The sequence below is a fragment of the Triticum urartu genome, chromosome 7 (genome assembly GCF_003073215.2).
Source record: "Triticum urartu cultivar G1812 chromosome 7, Tu2.1, whole genome shotgun sequence".
NCBI classification, from domain to species: Eukaryota; Viridiplantae; Streptophyta; class Magnoliopsida; order Poales; family Poaceae; genus Triticum; species Triticum urartu.
In genome coordinates, this window is record NC_053028.1 from 589,522,521 (window position 1) to 589,538,741 (window position 16,221).

At 44.4% G+C, this 16,221-nt stretch overlaps 1 protein-coding gene and 1 pseudogene across 1 annotated transcript; both read left to right on the plus strand.

Moving 5' to 3' along the window:
• The first annotated feature begins 992 nt into the window (after positions 1-992).
• On the plus strand, positions 993-11,922 carry LOC125519124. The gene is made up of 4 exons (XM_048684000.1): positions 993-1,144; positions 1,334-1,427; positions 2,603-3,141; positions 11,820-11,922. The coding sequence occupies exons 1-4, from the start codon at positions 993-995 to the stop codon at positions 11,920-11,922; spliced, it is 888 nt and encodes a 295-aa protein (XP_048539957.1).
• A 427-nt stretch (positions 11,923-12,349) lies between these two features.
• LOC125525282 lies at positions 12,350-15,984 on the plus strand (annotated as a pseudogene).
• The last annotated feature ends 237 nt before the right edge of the window (positions 15,985-16,221 follow it).

Genomic DNA, 16,221 nt, shown 5'->3' on the forward strand with positions numbered 1-16,221 from the left:
GAATATTTTCTAAAAACACAATGAAATTTGAAGTACATGAGAAACAATTTTAAATTTTCCAATGAACATTTTCTTAATACACGATGAAAACTTTTTAGAAAGTGTTGACACATTTAGGAAAAATGGCCATGTAATTGTAGAACTTTATAACGCATGATGACCATTTTTATGTTACATGATAAAAATGTTTGAATTACGCCATGAATAATTTTTATTGCACGACAAACAAGATTTTAAATACATGATGATTTTTTTTCAATATGTGTTGTTGTAACATGATGAACATTTTTAGCACACATATAATATTTATCGAATACATGTGAACATTTATATTTTTTAGCTCATGTATTTTACCCAAAAGAATAAAAAATTGAAAATAAAATAAAATGTCATTACAACCCAAAAGGAAAAAGAAAAGAATAAAATAATAGATCGTTCACTCCCCTAGCATTTTTACAAAGTGTGTTGCTAACATTTTCTGTTTTAGATGAAGTGCGTTACTAGCCCTCTTTACTGACGCAAAAATACCCATGAAAATAGCAGCGCCCACCAGACTGTATACCCCGTGATGTGCAGCCCACCGACATGTTCATTCCCGGCTTCGTCAGCTCTCCATTACTGACTAGTAAATGCCACCTCCAACATTGCGATGTTCCATTAGGATGAAAGTACTTTTCATGCACTTGTCATGTTGCCCAAAGGCTTTTGCACTGTGTATGGAAATAAGGGGCATTTGGGAATTATCGGCGGAGAAGATGTTTAGATACACATGTGTTGACTGGTTTCTTAGTCTTCTAAGTCATTTGAGCCATATTACGTGGGACCAAATTATTTTCATATTTTGGAGAGCCTGACATTTGAGAAATGATCTGATTTTTGGTAAAAGAAAGAAATCTATCTTAGCATCCGCTACCTTTGTGGATAATTATTGGTCATCATTTGTTGCTCATGCCGTACCTCTTGTGGACACAAAAAATAAAGAAAAAGGTCAAATGCATGGATTGAGAACTGTTCCTAATTTGGCGGTGACCAAGATGGATTGGAAGGCCCCGCCTCCAGGTTATATCAAGATTAATGTCGACGCAAGTCCCATGGAGAGCATCAGCGCCACAAGTGTGGATGTGGTGGCTAGAGATTCTTCTGGGTATGTCATTATATCGTCTTGGGATTTCATTGGGTGCTGTAAAAGTGTGGAGGAAGCGGAGCTAAGGGCGTGTATTGCCGGTCTTTATATAGGTGCTATTATTGTTTTTAGTACTCTCCACAATTCTATAATTTTAGAGACTGAATGTGCGTTTGTTGCTGCATCCCTTGCAAATGATCTTTTTGACAGGTCAAATTTGCTCGATTTGAAGAACAAAGCAAGAAGTATCACTAAGCTGATTAATAGCTTACAAATCAACAAGATTAGCCGCTCGGCCAATGGGGTAGCACATTTAATTGCAAAGTTTTGCTTTGATAATAGATCGGATGGTATTCTTATTAATAATGTACCACCTTGTATGGTGAATTCTGTAATGAACGATTGTAACTCTCTTTTGGTTAATTAATATTAGAGGTGGTGTTCAAAAAAAAACATTGCAATGTTCCATTGGTCCACGTAGCAGGAGCATGCGAGCTCGTCCAACATATCACCTCTCTCCTTTTACCACTTTATCACTATCTGGCTCAATTCCTTCTCTCACAATGTTTCTTCGAACTCACTTTTCTTCTCTCTCCTCTAACTCAATAAGAATATTAGCCTTTTTTCAATAACAATATAATTATTACATCCTTATAGCCCGCTTATATCGAGAGTGGATTTTGGAACTTGTGCTCTATGGGGCTTGTTTTTTGAAAAAATTGAAAATCACATTTTAAAGTTTCAAAAATTCTAAGAAACACACATGGACATATAAATGTATACTACATTACTGTAATATTTCATGATGAAATAGGCTTTGGTGTGAGATGCACAAAAAAAAATTATGGACTTGGATAGAGAATAGTGCATGTGCTAGAAATATATGATTTTTTTTGTGTAGCTCTCATCAAAACTTATTTCATCACATAGATGTAGTATAAATCCCTAAGGTTCATGTTTTTTTTCATATTTTTCAAAACTTTTTTTTTGCGGGTGATATTTTTCAAAAACTTTAACATATGATTTTTACTTTTTTTTGAAGAGAGAGCTCCATGTCGCTCGAGCTGAACAGTACCTTAGTTTACTTGCACTCATGAAGTGAATTAAACAGTGGACCTCGAAATAAACAAAGCAAATTAAATACGTACTCCTAATTGATGGGCCCAAGAGCATACAGTTGCCAACATTTGGCCCGCCCGAAGCAGACACCACCACCGACCAAACCCTACATCTCCTCTCCTCACCGTCGCCGCCACTCAGAGCATCTCCAACAGGCGCGGCAAAACGCGCGCCCGCGCGGTAAAAGCAGTTTTTCGCGCGTGTCGGTTGGTTCCGCGCGCTTCAGCGATGGCGGGAAGTAACCGTGCGCGGGAAGCGTTTGCGCGCGCGGGGGAGAAAGCGGCAGGCGGCCCGGTAGATTCGGCGCGCCGCTTCACGCGCGCCTATAAAGTCCCGCGCTTCGCCACGCGCACAGAATAGCCACGTGCCCTCCTCCTCGCAACCTCGCCGCTTCGCCACTTTCTGCGCCACCATCGCGCCACCATGTCGTCGCGCCGCCGGGGTGCTTCGGACTTCCGCGGCGTCCGCGAGCGCCCCAACGGCTGGTACTCCATCAAGATACGGGCCGGCGACGTCTGGCTCGGCCTCGGGACGTTCCGGAGCGCGCGCGAGGCGGCCCGCGCGTACGACGCGGCGGCGTGGCGCTTGGAGAGGCCCCGGTCGCAAATGAATTTCCGGGACGTCTTCACACGCGAGGAGGCGCAGCGCGTCGCCCCTCCGCCGCGTCTCATCACGGACATGGACCGTGCCGACCACTCTCGGCGGCAGCGCCGTCTCCTCGTTGCCGAGGAGGACGAGCGAGCCATGGCGGAGTGGCGCCGTCGCCACCCAGAGGACGTCGACGCCGAGCGTGCCTACTGGGTGGAGAGGACGGCAAGGCGCCGCTCGGAGCGGGCGGACCGGCGTCAGCGGAAGGCAGTGGCGAACGAGCAGTGCGACATCATCTCCGCAGGTGGGAGGTGAAGGAAATATACCCTAGAGGCAATAATAATGTTATTATTTTATTTCCTTATATCATGATAAATGTTTATTATTCATGCTAGAATTGTATTATCCGGAAACATAATACTTGTGTGAATACATAGACAAACCAAACGTCACTAGTATGCCTCTACTTGACTAGCTCGTTAATCGAAGATGGTTATGTTTTCTAACCATAGACATGTGTTGTTATTTGATTAATGGGATCACATCATTAGGAGAATGATGTGGTTGACATGACCCATTCCATTAGCTTAGCACCCGATCGTTTAGTATGTTGCTATTGCTTTCTTCATGACTTATACATGTTCCTATGACTATGAGATTATACAACTCCCATTTACCGGAGGAACACTTTGTGTGCTACCAAACGTCACAACGTAACTGGGTGATTATAAAGGAGCTCTACAGGTGTCTCTAAAGGTGAATGTTGGGTTGGCGTATTTCGATATTAGGATTTGTCACTCCGATTGTCGGAGAGGTATCTCTGGGCCCTCTCGGTAATGCACATCACATAAGCCTTGCAAGCATTACAACTAATGAGTTAGTTGCGAGATGATGTATTATGAAACAAGTAAAGAGACTTGCCGGTAACGAGATTGACTTAGGTATTGAGATACCGACGATCGAATCTCGGGCAAGTAACATACCGATGACAAAGGGAACAACGTATGTTGTTATGCGGTCTGACCGATAAAGATCTTCGTAGAATATGTAGGAGCCAATATGAGCATCCAGATTCCGCTATTGGTTATTGACCGGAGACGTGTCTCGGTCATGTCTACATTGTTCTCGAACCCGTAGGGTCCGCACGCTTAAGGTTTCGATGACAGTTATATTATGAGTTTATGAGTTTTGATGTACCGAAGTTAGTTCGGAGTCCCGGATGTGATCACGAACATGACGAGGAGTCTTGAAATGGTCGAGACATAAAGATTGATATATTGGACAGCTATATTCGGACACCGGAAGTGTTCCGGGTGATTTCGGAGAAAACCGGAGAGCCGGAGGGTTACCGGAACCCCCCCCCCCCCCGGGGGAGAAGTAATGGGCCATATGGGCCTTAGTGGAGAGAGAGAGGGGCAGCCAAAGGTGGGCCGCGCGCCTCCTCCCCCCTGGTCCGAATTGGACTAGGAGAGGGGGGCGGCGCCCCCCTTTCCTTCTCCCTCCCCACTTCATTCCCCCTCCTAGTAGGAGTCCTACTCCTACTAGGAGGAGGACTCCTCCTTGGCGCGCCATAGGGGCCGGCCGGCCTCCTCCCCTTGCTCCTTGATATAACGGGGCAGGGGGCACCCCTAGACACATAAGTTGATCCACGTGATCATATTCTTAACCCTGTGCGGTGCCCCCTTCCACCATAATCCTCGATAATATTGTAGCGGTGCTTAGGCGAAGCCCTGCGACGGTAGTACATCAAGATCGTCACCACGCCGTCGTGCTGACGGAACTCTTCCCCGACACTTTGCTGGATCGGAGTCCGGGGGTCGTCATCGAGCTGAACGTGTGCTAGAACTCGAAGGTGCCGTAGTTTTGGTGCTTGATCGGTCGAGCCGTGAAGACGTACGACTACATCAACCGCGTTGTCATAACGCTTCCGCTGTCGGTCTACAAGGGTACGTAGATCACACTCTCCCCTCGTTGCTATGCATCACCATGATCTTGCGTGTGCGTAGGAAATTTTTTGAAATTACTACGTTCCCCAACAGTGGCATCCGAGCGTAGTTTTTATGTGTTGATGTTATTTGCACGAGTAGAACACAAGTGAGTTGTGGGCGATATAAGTCATACTGCTTACCAGCATGTCATACTTTGGTTCCGCGGTATTGTTGGATGAAGCGGCCCGGACCGACATTACGCGTACACTTACGCGAGACCGGTTCTCCCGACGTGCTTTGCACAAAGGTGGCTAGCGGGTGACAGTTTCTCCAACTTTAGTTGAACCGAGTGTGGCTACGCCCGGTCCTTGCGAAGGTTAAAACAGCACCAACTTGACAAACTATCGTTGTGGTTTTGATGCGTAGGTAAGATTGGTTCTTGCTTAAGCCCGTAGCAGCCACGCAAAACTTGCAACAACAAAGTAGAGGACGTCTAACTTGTTTTTGCAGGGCATGTTGTGATGTGATATGGTCAAGACATGATGCTAAATTTTATTGTATGAGATGATCATGTTTTGTAACCAAGTTATCAGCAACTGGCAGGAGCCATATGGTTGTCGCTTTATTGTATGCAATGCAATTGCGCTGTAATGCTTTACTTTATCACTAAGCGGTAGCGATAGTCGTGGAAGCATAAGATTGGCGAGACGACAACGATGCTACGATGGTGATCAAGGTGTCGCGCCGGTGACGATGGTGATCACGACGGTGCTTCGAAGATGGAGATCACAAGCACAAGATGATGATGGCCATATCATATCACTTATATTGATTGCATGTGATGTTTATCTTTTATGCATCTTATCTTGCTTTGATTGACGGTAGCATTTTAAGATGATCTCTCACTAATTATCAAGAAGTTTTCTCCCTGAGTATGCACCGTTGCGAAAGTTCTTCGTGCTGAGACACCACTGATGATCGGGTGTGATAGGCTCTACGTTCAAATACAACGGGTGCAAAACAGTTGCACACGCAGAATACTCAGGTTATACTTGACGAGCCAAGCATATACAGATATGGCCTCGGAACACAGAGACCGAAAGGTTGAGCGTGAATCATATAGTAGATATGATCAACATAGCGATGTTCACCAATGAAACTACTCCATCTCACGTGATGATCGGACATGGTTTAGTTGATTTGGATCACGTAATCACTTAGAGGATTAGAGGGATGTCTATCTAAGTGGGAGTTCTTTAGTAATATGATTAATTGAACCTAAATTTATCATGAACTTAGTACCTGATAGTATCTTGCTTGTTTATGTTTGATTGTAGATAGATGGCCCGTGCTGTTGTTCCGTTGAATTTTAATGCGTTCCTTGAGAAAGCAAAGTTGAAAGATGATGGTAAAAATTACACGGACTGGGTCCGTAACTTGAGGATTATCCTCATTGCTGCACAGAAGAATTACGTCCTAGAAGCACCGCTGGGTGCCAGGCCTGCTGCTGGAGCAACACCAGATGTTATGAATGTCTGGCAGAGCAAAGCTGATGACTACTCGATAGTTCAGTGTGCCATGCTTTACAGCTTAGAATCGGGACTTCAACGACGTTTTGAACGTCATGGAGTATATGAGATGTTCCAGGAGTTGAAGTTAATATTTCAAGAAAATGCCCGGATTGAGAGATATGAAGTCTCCAATAAGTTCTATAGCTGCAAGATGGAGGAGAACAGTTCTGTCAGTGAGCATATACTCAAAATGTCTGGGTATAATAATCACTTGATTCAATTGGGAGTTAATCTTCCAGATGATTGCGTCATTGACAGAATTCTCCAATCACTGCCACCAAGCTACAAGAGCTTTGTGATAAACTATAATATGCAAGGGATGAATAAGACTATTCCCGAGCTCTTCGCAATGCTGAAAGCTGCGGAGGTAGAAATCAAGAAGGAGCATCAAGTGTTGATGGTCAACAAGACCACTAGTTTCAAGAAAAAGGGCAAAGGGAAGAAGAAGGGGAACTTCAAAAAGAACAACAAGCAAGTTGCTACTCAAGAGAAGAAACCCAAACCTGGACCTAAGCCTGAAACTGAGTGCTTCTACTACAAGCAGACTGGTCACTGGAAGCGGAACTGCCCTAAGTATTTGGCGGATAAGAAGGATGGCAAGGTGAACAAAGGTATATGTGATATACATGTTATTGATGTGTATCTTACTAATTCTCGCAGTAGCACCTAGGTATTTGATACTGGTTCTGTTGCTAATATTTACAACTCGAAACAGGGACTACGTATTAAGCGAAGATTGGCTAAGGACGGGGTGACGATGCGCGTGGGAAATGGTTCCAAAGTTGATGTGATCGCAGTCGACACGCTACCTCTACATCTACCTTCGGGATTAGTATTAGACCTAAATAATTGTTATTTGGTGCCAGCGTTAAGCATGAACATTATATCTGGATCTTGTTTGATGCGAGATGGTTATTCATTTAAATCAGAGAATAATGGTTGTTCTATTTATATGAGTAATATCTTTTATGGTCTTGCACCCTTAAAGAGTGGTCTATTCTTATTAAATCTCGATAGTAGTGACACACATATTCATAATGTTGAAGCCAAAAGATGCAGAGTTGATAATGATAGTGCAACTTATTTGTGGCACTGCCGTTTGGGTCATATCGGTGTAAAGCGCATGAAGAAACTCCATACTGATGGGCTTTTGGAACCACTTGATTATGAATCACTTGGTACTTGCGAATGGTGCCTTATGGGTAAGATGACAAAAACACCGTTCTCCAGTACTATGGAGAGAGCAACAGATTTGTTGGAAATCATACATACAGATGTATGTGGTCCGATGAATGTTGAGGCTCGTGGCGGATATCGTTATTTTCTCATCTTCACAGATGACTTAAGCAGATATGGGTATATCTACTTCATGAAACATAAGTCTGAAACGTTTGAAAAGTTCAAAAAATTTCAGAGTGAAGTTGAAAATCATCGTAACAAGAAAATAAAATTCCTACGATCTGATCGTGGAGGAGAATATTTGAGTTACGAGTTTGGTGTACATTTGAAACAATGTGGAATAGTTTCGCAACTCACGCCACCTGGAACACCACAGCGTAATGGTGTGTCCGAACATCGTAATCGTACTTTACTAGATATGGTGCGATCTATGATGCCTCTTACTGATTTACCGCTATCGTTTTGGGGATATGCTCTAGAGACGGACGCATTCACGTTAAATAGGGCACCATCAAAATCCGTTGAGACGACGCCTTATGAACTATGGTTTGGCAAGAAACCAAAGTTGTTGTTTCTGAAAGTTTGGGGCTGCGATGCTTATGTGAAAAAGCTTCAACCTGATAAGCTCGAACCCAAATCGGAGAAATGTGTCTTCATAGGATATCCAAAGGAAACTATTGGATACACCTTCTATCACAGATCCGAAGGCAAGACTTTTGTTGCTAAATTTGGAAACTTTCTAGAGAAGGAGTTTCTCTCAAAAGAAGTGAGTGGGAGGAAAGTAGAACTTGACGAGGTAACTGTACCTGCTCCCTTATTGGAAAGTAGTACATCACAGAAACCAGTTTCTGTGACAACTACACCAATTAGTGAGGAAGCTAATGATAATGATCATGAAACTTCATAACAAGATACTACTGAACCTCGTAGATCAACCAGAGTAGGATCCGCGCCAGAGTGGTACGGTAATCCTGTTCTGGAAGTCATGCTACTAGATCATGATGAACCTACGAACTATGAAGAAGCGATGGTGAGCCCAGATTCCGCAAAATGGCTTGAAGCCATGAAATCTGAGATGGGATCCATGTATGAGAACAAAGTATGGACTTTGGTTGACTTGCCTAATGATCAGAAAGCAATGGATCTTCAAGAAGAAGACTGACGCTGAAAGTAATGTTACTGTCTACAAAGCTCGACTTGTCGCAAAAGGTTTTCGGCAAGTTCAAGGGATTGACTACGATGAGACCTTCTCACCCGTAGCGATGCTTAAGTCTGTCTGAATCATGTTAGCAATTGCCGCATTTTATGATTATGAAATTTGGCAAATGGATGTCAAAACTGCATTCCTGAATGGATTTCTGCAAGAAGAGTTGTATATGATGCAGCCGGAAGGTTTTGTCAATCCAAAGGGAGCTAACAAAGTGCGCAAGCTCCAGCGATCCATTTATGGACTGGTGCAAGCCTCTCGGAGTTGGAATAAACGCTTTGATAGTGTGATCAAAGCATTTGGTTTTATACAGAATTTTGGAGAAGCCTGTATTTACAAGAAAGTGAGTGGGAGCTCTGTAGCATTTCTGATATTATATGTAGATGACATATTACTAATCGGAAATGATATAGAATTTCTGGATAGCATAAAAGGATACTTGAATAAAAGTTTTTCAATGAAAGACCTTGGTGAAGCTGCCTACATATTGGGCATCAACATCTATAGAGACAGATCTAGACGCTTAATTGGACTTTCACAAAGCACATACCTTGACAAAGTTTTGAAAAAGTTCAAAATGGATCAAGAAAAGAAAGGATTCTTACCTGTGTTACAAGGTGTGAAATTGAGTAAGACTCAAAGTCCGACCAATGCAGAAGATAGAGAGAAAATGAAAGATGTTCCCTATGCTTCAGCCATAGGCTCTATCATGTATGCAATGCTGTGTACCAGACCTGATGTGTGTCTTGCTATAAGTCTAGCAGGGAGGTACCAAAGTAATCCAGGAGTGGATCACTGGACATCGGTCAAGAACATCCTGAAATACCTGAAAAGGACTAAGGATATGTTTCTCATATATGGAGGTGACAAAGAGCTCATCATAAATGTTTACGTTGATGCAAGCTTTGACACTGATCCGGACAATTCTAAATCGCAAACCGGATACGTGTTTACATTAAACGGTGGAGCTGTTAGTTGGTGCAGCTCTAAACAAAGCGTTGTGGCGGGATCTACATGTGAAGCGGAGTACATAGCTGCTTCGGAAGCAGCAAACGAAGGAGTCTGGATGAAGGAGTTCATATCTGATCTAGATGTCATACCTAGTGCATCGGGTCCAATGAAAATCTTTTGTAACAATACTGGTGCAATTGCCTTGGCAAAGGAATCCAGATTTCACAAGAGAACCAAGCACATCAAGAGACGCTTCAATTCCATCCGGGATCTAGTCCAGGTGGGAGACATAGAGATTTGCAAGATACATACGGATCTGAATGTAGCAGACCCGTTGACTAAGCCTCTTCCACGAGCAAAACATGATCAACACCAAAGCTCCATGGGTGTTAGAATCATTACTGTGTAATCTAGATTATTGACTCTAGTGCAAGTGGGACACTAAAGAAAATATGCCCTAGAGGCAATAATAATGTTATTATTTTATTTCCTTGTACCATGATAAATGTTTATGATTCATGCTAGAATTGTATTATCCGGAAACATAATACTTGTGTGAATACATAGACAAACCAAACGTCACTAGTATGCCTCTACTTGACTAGCTCGTTAATCAAAGATGGTTATGTTTCCTAACCATAGACATGTGTTGTCATTTGATTAATGGGATCACATCATTAGGAGAATGATGTCGTTGACATGACCCATTCTATTAGCTTAGCACCCGATCGTTTAGTATGTTGCTATTGCTTTCTTCATGACTTATACATGTTCCTATGACTATGAGATTATGCAACTCCCGTTTACCGGAGGAACACTTTGTGTGCTACCAAACATCACAACGTAACTGGGTGATTATAAAGGAGCTCTACAGGTGTCTCCAAAGGTGAATGTTGGGTTAGCGTATTTCGAGATTAGTATTTGTCACTCCGATTGTCGGAGAGGTATCTCTGGGCCCTCTCGGTAATGCACATCACATAAGCCTTGCAAGCATTAGAACTAATGAGTTAGTTGCGAGATGATGTATTACGAAACGAGTAAAGATACTTGCCGGTAACGAGATTGAACTAGGTATTGAGATACCGACGATCGAATCTTGGGCAAGTAACATACCGATGACAAAGGGAACAACGTATGTTGTTATGCGGTCTGTCCGATAAAGATCTTCTAGAATATGTAGGAGCCAATATGAGCATCCAGGTTCCGCTATTGGTTATTAACCGGAGACGTGTCTCGGTCATGTCTACATTGTTCTCGAACCCGTAGGGTCCGCACGCTTAAGGTTTCGATGACAGTTATATTATGAGTTTTGATGTACCGAAGTTAGTTCGGAGTCCCGGATGTGATCACAGACATAACGAGGAGTCTCGAAATGGTCGAGACATAAAGATTGATATATTGGACGGCTATATTCGGACACCGGAAGTGTTCCGGGTGATTTTGGAGAAAACCGGAGAGCCGGAGGGTTACCGGAACCCCCGGGGAGAAGTAATGGGCCATATGGGCCTTAGTGGAGAGAGAAAGGGGCAGCCAAAGGTGGGCCGCACGCCTCCTCCCCCCTGGTCCAAATTGGACTAGGAGAGGGGGGGCGGCGCCCCCCTTTCCTTCTCCCTCCCCACTTCTTTCCCCTCCTAGTAGGAGTCCTACTCCTACTAGGAGGAGGACTCCTCCTTGGCGCGCCATAGGGGTCGGCCGGCCTCCTCCCCTTGCTCCTTGATATACGGGGGCAGGGGGCACCCTTAGACACATAAGTTGATCCACGTGATCATATCCTTAGCCGTGTGCGGTGCCCCCTTCCACCATAATCCTCGATAATATTGTAGCGGTGCTTAGGCGAAGCCCTGCGACGGTAGTACATCAAGATCGTCATCACGTCGTCATGCTGACGGAACTCTTCCCCGACACTTTGCTGGATCGGAGTCCGGGGATCGTCATCGAGCTGAACGTGTGCTAGAACTCGAAGGTGCCGTAGTTTCGGTGCTTGATCGGCCGGGCCGTGAAGACGTACGACTACATCAACCGCGTTGTCATAACGCTTCCGCTGTCGGTCTACAAGGGTACGTAGATCACACTCTCCCCTCGTTGCTATGCATCACCATGATCTTGCGTGTGCGTAGGAATTTTTTTGAAATTACTACGTTCCCCAACAGGAGGTCGTTCTTCACCTCGGACGATGAACGTTGGGACGACATATGGCTCTCAACCTCGGACGACACCGACGAGAATGATGATGGTGATGGTAGCGACTTGGAGTAGTTTTCTATCTATGTATGCCGTAGTAGTTTGTATCTATCTATCTATGCTGTAGTAGTATCTATCTATCTATGTATGTCGAACTATCTATCTATCTATGCCGTAGTAGTTGCACCGATGTAAAATATCTTTGTATCGTTTTTTTATCTATGTAATTTTAATTTAAAAAATATTGTAGAATGAGTGCGCGCTGCATTTTACCGCGCCTGCTGAAGCTGCGCGTGCGCGCGGCTTTTCAGCGCGGCTGCTGGAGCAAACGCTGCGCGCCGCGCCAAACCAGGCGATGGGCGCGCGCCAAATCCGTTTTTACCACGCGGCGCGTTGGGCGCCTGTTGGAGATGCTCTCATTCACAGACACCTCCTTGCTCCTCACTCGTCGCTCGCCTCTTCGCCCGAAACCTTAGCCGGGCTCCTCGTGCTCTGCTCTCCTCCCGCCGCCGGCGGCCATGGACGCGGAGCAGCTCCTGCCGTACATCTACACCTGCCTCCCCGAGCCGCCAGTCTCCCACACCGCCCGCCTCGCCGCCCGCCGTACCGCCCCCTACCACGGCGTCGACCGCATTAGCGGCCTCTCCGACGCGCTCCTCCACGACATCGTCTCCCGCCTCTCCTTCAAGGAAGCAGCGCGCACCGCCGTGCTCGCCACGCGCTGGCGCCGGGTCTGGCTCTCCGCGCCGCTCGTCCTCGTTGATACCCACCTCCTGGAGTAAATGGCACCGGCGGTCCGAGAACTTGCGCTGCGGATGCACTTAAGTCACGGTACTTGCAAAGCGAAGAAACCCGTCATAGAACTTGCATTACGGGTGCAGATAGGTCACACAGGTCATCTGAACCGGCCAGCTGTCCGGTTTTCTCCCTCTAACGGTCAAGCGCGATAAATTTGTTCACGACTTTAAAAATATATGTGATTCGTGACTTTAAAAAAATGTTCGTGAACGATAAATTTGAAAACTATTTGTTCACGACTTTAAAAAAATGTCCGCGAACATTTCAAAAAATATATTCGTGACCCACGACTTTAAGAAAATGTTCGTGAACCATAAATTTGAAAACTATTTGTTCACGACTTTAAAAAAATGTTCGCGAACGTTTAAAAAAATATATTTGTGATCCGCGACTTTAAAAAATTGTCCGCGAACGATAAATTAAAAATAATTGTGATTAGTGACTTTAAAAAGATGTCCAGGAACGAAAAATTTGAAAATGTTTTTGAATGATAAATTTAAAAATGTTCGTGAATGATTAATTTGAAAACTATTTATTGACGGCATTAAAAAAAGGTCGAGAACGATAAATTTGAAAAATATTTTTGATTCGTGAACAATTTTTTTAAGTTGTGAGCATTAAAAAAATTGTGATTCACGACTTTAAAAAAATTCGCGAACGATAAATTAAAAAAAATTATGATTCGTGACTTTAAGAAAATGTCCATGATTTTTTTTGAAAATGCTTGCGAATGATAAATTTGAAAATTTGGTGAATGATTAATTTGAAAACTATTTGTCCACGACTTTAAAAAAATTTGAGAACGATAAATTTGAAAAATATTTGTGATTTGTGAACATTTTTTTAAGTTGTGAACAGTTAAAAAAATATTTGTGATTCGCCACTTTAAAAAAAGTTCGCAAACATTAAATTTGAAAAGATTTATTAAAAACATTTGTGACTCGTGATTTTAATAAATGTCCATGAATGAAAATTTTGAAAATGTTTGCGAACAATAAATTTGAAAATGTTCATGAAGGATTAATTTGAAAAATATTTGTTCACGACTTTAAAAAATGTTCGCGAATGATAAATTTGAAAAATATTTGTGATTTGCGAACATTTGTTTTAAGTGGTGAACATTTAAAAAAATGGTTGTGATTCGCGAATTTAGAAAAAAATTCTCGGACGATAAATTAGAAAATATTTATTAAAAATATTTGTGATTCGTGACTTTATAAAAATGTCCAGGAACGAAAAATTTGAAATGTGACCTATCTGCACCCGCAACGCAAGTTTTATGACGGGTTTTTCTCGAAAATAGAACAGGCCGGTTCAAATGGCATATGTGACCTATCTGCACCCGCAATGCAAGTTTTATGACGGGTTTTTTCAGTTACAAATACCGTGACTTAAGTGCACCCGCAGCGTAAGTTCTCGGACCGCCAGTGCCATCTACTCCTCCTGGACCACTGGCCCCCGACCCGCGCCGACGCGCTGGCCGTCTCGGCCGCGGTGTCGCGCGCCCTCGCCGCTCACCCCGGGCCCTTCCGCTGCGTCTACCTCCTCTGCACCCCCATGGACGCGTGCCACGCCAAGCTCAAGCGCTGGCTCCGTCTCATGGCCGCCAAGGGCGTCCAGGAGCTCGTCCTCGTCAACCGCCCCTGCCCGCGCGAGGTGAATCTCCCCGGCACGCTCTTCCGCATCGCCACCCTCACCCGCCTCTACGTCGGCGTCTGGAAGTTCCCTGATGTGGCCTGCCTCGGCGACGCCTCCTTCCCCAACCTCCGCGAGCTCGGCATCTTCGGCGTCGTCATGGAGGATGGGGACGTCGAAGCCATCGTCGCCAGCAGCCCCGTTCTGGAGATCCTCAACATTCAAGGGAGCGTGAAGGGGTTGGGCCTCCGCCTCGTCAGCCAGAGCCTCCTGTGCGTGCAGATCTTCGATTCCGTGATGGAGAGCGTCGTCATGGCGGACACCCCGCGCCTCAAGCGGCTCATCCTGTACAAGGTTCGGCGATCTCTAAACCCTGCCAGTGGCTTGCGCACCGGGATCAACATTGGCAATGCCCCCAACCTGAAATCGTTCGGGTACCTGGAGCCAGGAAAGTGCGCCCTTGAGGCCGGCGGCACCATCATCATGGTAGATCACCTATCTAAACTTTCCATTTGTTCAATTGGCAAAGATGTTCAATTCAATGTCTGATCTTTCTTTGTTGAATAATTGGGCGCATTCCATTCCAGCCTGGGATGAAGCCAAGCGCAAGCACTATGTTCACAAGCGTGACTACGCTGAGCCTGAATGTGCGTTTTGGAGTCCATGATGATGCCAAGATGGTGGCCACTTTCCTGAAGTGCTTTCCTAATGCGTCGAGTCTGCATATCAGGGTACTCATCTTCATCACCACCTACTATAAGCTCCTAGCATTATATACAATGAAAGAAATAGTGTGCCATTGCAAAACAGCGCCGTCCTTAAAATACACTATTAGCATTCTATATTGCGTTCTCGCTTCATTCACTTGCTATTAGTGAGACATCGTACATTGGTTTATTTAGCAAGACATTGCTTAGAATGGTTTAGCATGCTATTAGCAGCGCTACTATCTTTTCAGTTATTATCCATCATCTTTTTAGTGTTGCTGCTGCAATGCATAATTCATCAGTAGTTAACTGTTCACTGACTTAACCAATCTGCAGTGTGAAAGATGTGATGAACCCACTGGCAAGCTCGAACTTAATAAGTTCTGGGATGAGGTTGGCCCTATCGTGAGCATTATGTTGCGCGTCGAGATTATGACTATCCGTGAATTCAGAGGGGAGGAAGGCAAGATGGCTTTTCTCAAGTACTTCCTGCAGAACGCAAGGGTGCTGAGGCATGCGGTGTTCATCTTCCGCAATCCTGATTTATCTTCAATTTCAAGGGCGAAAGGGCGCTCCATAGCGGGGAATCTGACTAATTTGACATGGGGCAGTACTAAAGACTGCGGATTCATGGCGTATGGGAGTTCAGATCCTGAAGGAGGCAGACCATGTTGCTTCAAAACCGGAGCAGATTTTTCTTGTGACCCTTTTTGCTGGTGAAGTTAAAAGCACCAACATGTTTCATCATCCAAGCTTAATGTCCGTTGGAGTGGTCAGTGTTCTTTTGCAACATCGTACAAGCGATCGTTTTGGGCAGTGTTCTTGGTTCTAGCATGGTGTTTTGGGCAGTGTTCTTGGTTCTAGCATGGTTAGCTTGAAGTGTTGAGGTCAGTGGCGCTACTATTCATGGACTATTACTCCTATGCATATGTCAGCATGTGTTTTCTTTAAGTAGATGAATGCTGCTTTAGCTTCTGCTGGGCTTATCTTGGTAGTGATGGTTGCCTGATAAAACCAGACTGTAAAACTGGATGTTGTTTGGCTTGAATGAAATGGGGTATGGTGAAAAGCCCTGACGTTCGCATGCATGAGCCTTGTTGAAACTAATCCCTTTGGCTTAAGTAGTGGGTATGGTTTGATAGAACTTACATATACCTATATAATAGGTACTTCCTCCGTTCCAAAATAGATGACTCAACTTTGTACAAGAGGGAGTACGTGCTAAGCTAGCGTG